The 3,167-nt window shown below is 37.1% G+C and overlaps 1 protein-coding gene across 1 annotated transcript in view; it reads left to right on the top strand.

The window, feature by feature from the left end:
- The window catches only part of LOC102760527 (guanylate-binding protein 6), a 29,301-nt gene that overhangs the window by 10,157 nt on the left and 15,977 nt on the right, over window positions 1–3,167 (top strand). Inside the window, exons 3-5 of the mRNA XM_015561440.1 lie at window positions 308–435; window positions 2,107–2,216; window positions 2,452–2,648. Coding sequence (XP_015416926.1) covers window positions 308–435; window positions 2,107–2,216; window positions 2,452–2,648 — 435 coding nt within the window. The remainder of the gene's footprint in view (window positions 1–307; window positions 436–2,106; window positions 2,217–2,451; window positions 2,649–3,167) is intronic.

Here is a 3,167-nt window from a genome sequence, read left to right as displayed (position 1 = left end):
AAGGGAGAGAGAGTTAGAAACATCGATGAGAGAGAAACATTGATCAGCTGCCTCCTGCACATCTCCAACTGGGGATGTGCCTGCAACCCAGATACATGCCCTTGACCGGAATCGAACCTGGGACCTTTCAGTCCGCAGGCCGACGCTCTATCCACTCAGCCAAACCGGTTTCGGCGTAAAGCATTCTTATAAAATAGATAAAGCACAATCTTATATCTTGGGGTAATTCCATTCCCAAAAGTCTGATTTTGTAGCCACTTGGCTGCTTAGATTGTCTGTTGTCACTGGGTCTCCCCTTCCTTTATAGGTTTCCCTCTGGGCTCCACGGTGCAGTCTAAAACCAAGGGCATCTGGATGTGGTGTGTGCCTCACCCCTGTAAGCCTGATTGCACTCTGGTCCTTCTGGACACTGAGGGCCTGGGCGATGTGGAAAAGGTAAGGCAGAGGGTCACAGATAAAATGTTTTCAACCTGGATAGTCTCATAACAAACTCTTTAACCTAACTGCTTGATCTATTTGTGAAATCTAAAAATTGGACAATATATCAGGCAAATGCTCACTTGTTTGACTCTTATTTCTAAGTACCGTGTCATGGTACATTGTGTAAACTTTTTATATTTCTCGGCAATGTGTGCATAATTTGATTCAATTGCTAAACACCATATTCCTGGGTCTCTAAGTTAGTACTAGTGACTCATGTAAAAGCCCTGCTCTCAAAAAGTTTTCAGTCCTCTGGTGAAGTTCACCAAGTACTCACCAATCATTTTGGAAGACTTTCAGACACCTCTGAATGAGATGCTTCTATAAAAGATGTGTTTGTCCTACAACATTTTAGATGGGTTTTGATATTTTGGTTTTCTACTAAAGGGTAAAATGAATGATTTCTGCTGTAGTTTGAGACTTATTTGGAAATAGTACATAAATTTCTACAACTTTTTATTTATGCCCTAAGAAGACTTAGAAATTTTGTGTTTATTTTTATATATCAGTCTTGCTGTCTGTATAACCTATTGTTTGTCATAAGTGCCACTTCTTATTGTAATCATTTTTTTAAATTGGGCTTTGGAATAAAAATGGACAAAACATTTCCTTCCAAGTTTTTCTTGATATTTTCCACTTTTGCTCTGGGGAAAACTTTAGAGACTGTTTATAATAGAATGAATAGTCTGTATTGTGCCATTATATAGATCTGCTATATTTTATACAAACAAATTACCCCCTCCTTTAAGCTCCTTCATCTGGTTGCCCTAGGCCCACTATCCAGCTTTAACTTCTTGACCTACCCTCTGTTCCAGTCAGATCAAATTATTCTACTTTTATTGAAAAGACTTCTGTATGCGGCCCTGTCTACTTTTGCTTCTGTGGGTCTTTCTATGTGCAAGATACCTTCACTTCTTCAAATTCACACTCTGCTAAATCTTTAATTTTCAATCAATATGCTGAGGAAGACTTTATATTATGTAAAATTTTCCAAATTTCAGAGCTCTGATCTTTCATGCCAGACTTGTAAATTTTAACTTAATGCTTTTTAAAATTTATATTTATTATTGAAAATAATACATATATTTCCCTTCTTCCCCTCCTATTGACCACATCTTCCTCACACCTATCCCCTCTGCAGGCCTCAGCATACTTTTGTCAGTGTCCATGTTTTGTGCATATATGCATATAAGTTCTTTGGTTTATATTTTCTCTCCTGCCCCCTTTAATTTACTATTAGAGCTACAGGTTCCAATGCTTATATACGTTACTTTGATGTAGCATCCTATAGATATTATCCTTGTTATATTCCTTGGTATAGATGTTCATCATGGCTTTGAAATAGTGACTTTGAAAGTAATACCAGGTGCTGCACTAAATTATTTTATATATTATTTTATGTCATCCAATTCATTAAAAAGAAAACCCTGTGATGACAAAAATCACAGTCACAGTAATGTTTTTGTAATTGCTAAAGCTCATATGTATATCTATTCCCATCTTCAAACTTACTTGTTTGCGTGATGAGTACATTACCTGATATAAAATGAAGAACTGTTAGATTTAGTGTCTGAATGAATTTCTATAGGGTAAATCCCTGAATGTCTTGCCCTATTATACTTCCAGGGCGACCCTAAGAATGACTCGTGGATCTTTGCCCTGGCTGTGCTGCTATGTAGCAGCTTCGTCTACAACAGCATGAGCACCATCAACCACCAGGCCCTGGAGCAGCTGCAGTATCCTTCCAGGAACCCAACTTCCATGTGTCATGGCTTCAGTGGGAATGGAGATCCAGTCAGTTTCTCCTCCCCTCTCACTTAGTTGCCCTTGGTAGACCAAAAGGAACCAGAGTGAGAGTGTAATACTATTTTTTTCTTGTTTTTTTTTTTTTTGTTTGTTTGTTTTGTTTGTTTGATTTAGAGAAATGTGGGAATTGTGGGTAGAAAGTTTATTTTCCTTAGCCAGTCCTAGTTACGTGACAGAGCTGACAGAACTCATTAGGGCAAAGTCTTCTCCTAAACACGGTGGAGTAGAAGATGCCACAGAGTTTGTGAGTTTCTTTCCAGACTTTATCTGGGCCGTACGGGATTTCATCCTGGAGCTGGAGTTAAATGGTCAGCCTATCACAGAAGATGAGTACCTGGAGAATGCCTTGAAGCTGGTTCCAGGTAACAGCATGGCTGGGCAATGGATGGGAGGTAGTAAATATGATTGGAGTTGCATTTGTACTTGTGACTAGAAGTCTGCAGAAATGGTGGCTGGGAATGAGTTGAAAAGTTCTATGGACTGTAGTTTAAGTTCATATAAGAAAAGTAGAGCCTTAAGTCAAGTAAAACTATTCATAACCAATTTTTCTTTACACATTGTAATTTAGAATCCAATTGTAACTTTTGAAACTGGTGCTAAAATCTTCTAAAGAGCAGTTACTTACGTTTATTATTTTAGCTTCTGCTTTTCTGTTTTGAGGAAAACAGCTGATCAAATACTTGTTTGGCATAAAATTACAATGAAAAGCCTACTAATGAAAAAATGTTTTTCATGTAATTAGACATAATTCTTCTAAAATGGGCATATAGTTTTCTAATATCTTTATACGTATGTTATTTATAAAAATGACTTTATGTTCTCATAAACCTGAAGTAGTATCTTTTCTCTTTTCAATCTACCTATTTTTGTAATTATTGATA

The sequence above is a fragment of the Myotis davidii genome, unplaced genomic scaffold (genome assembly GCF_000327345.1).
Source record: "Myotis davidii unplaced genomic scaffold, ASM32734v1 scaffold1757, whole genome shotgun sequence".
NCBI lineage: Eukaryota > Metazoa > Chordata > Mammalia > Chiroptera > Vespertilionidae > Myotis > Myotis davidii.
This window is presented reverse-complemented; position numbering and strand designations above follow the sequence as displayed.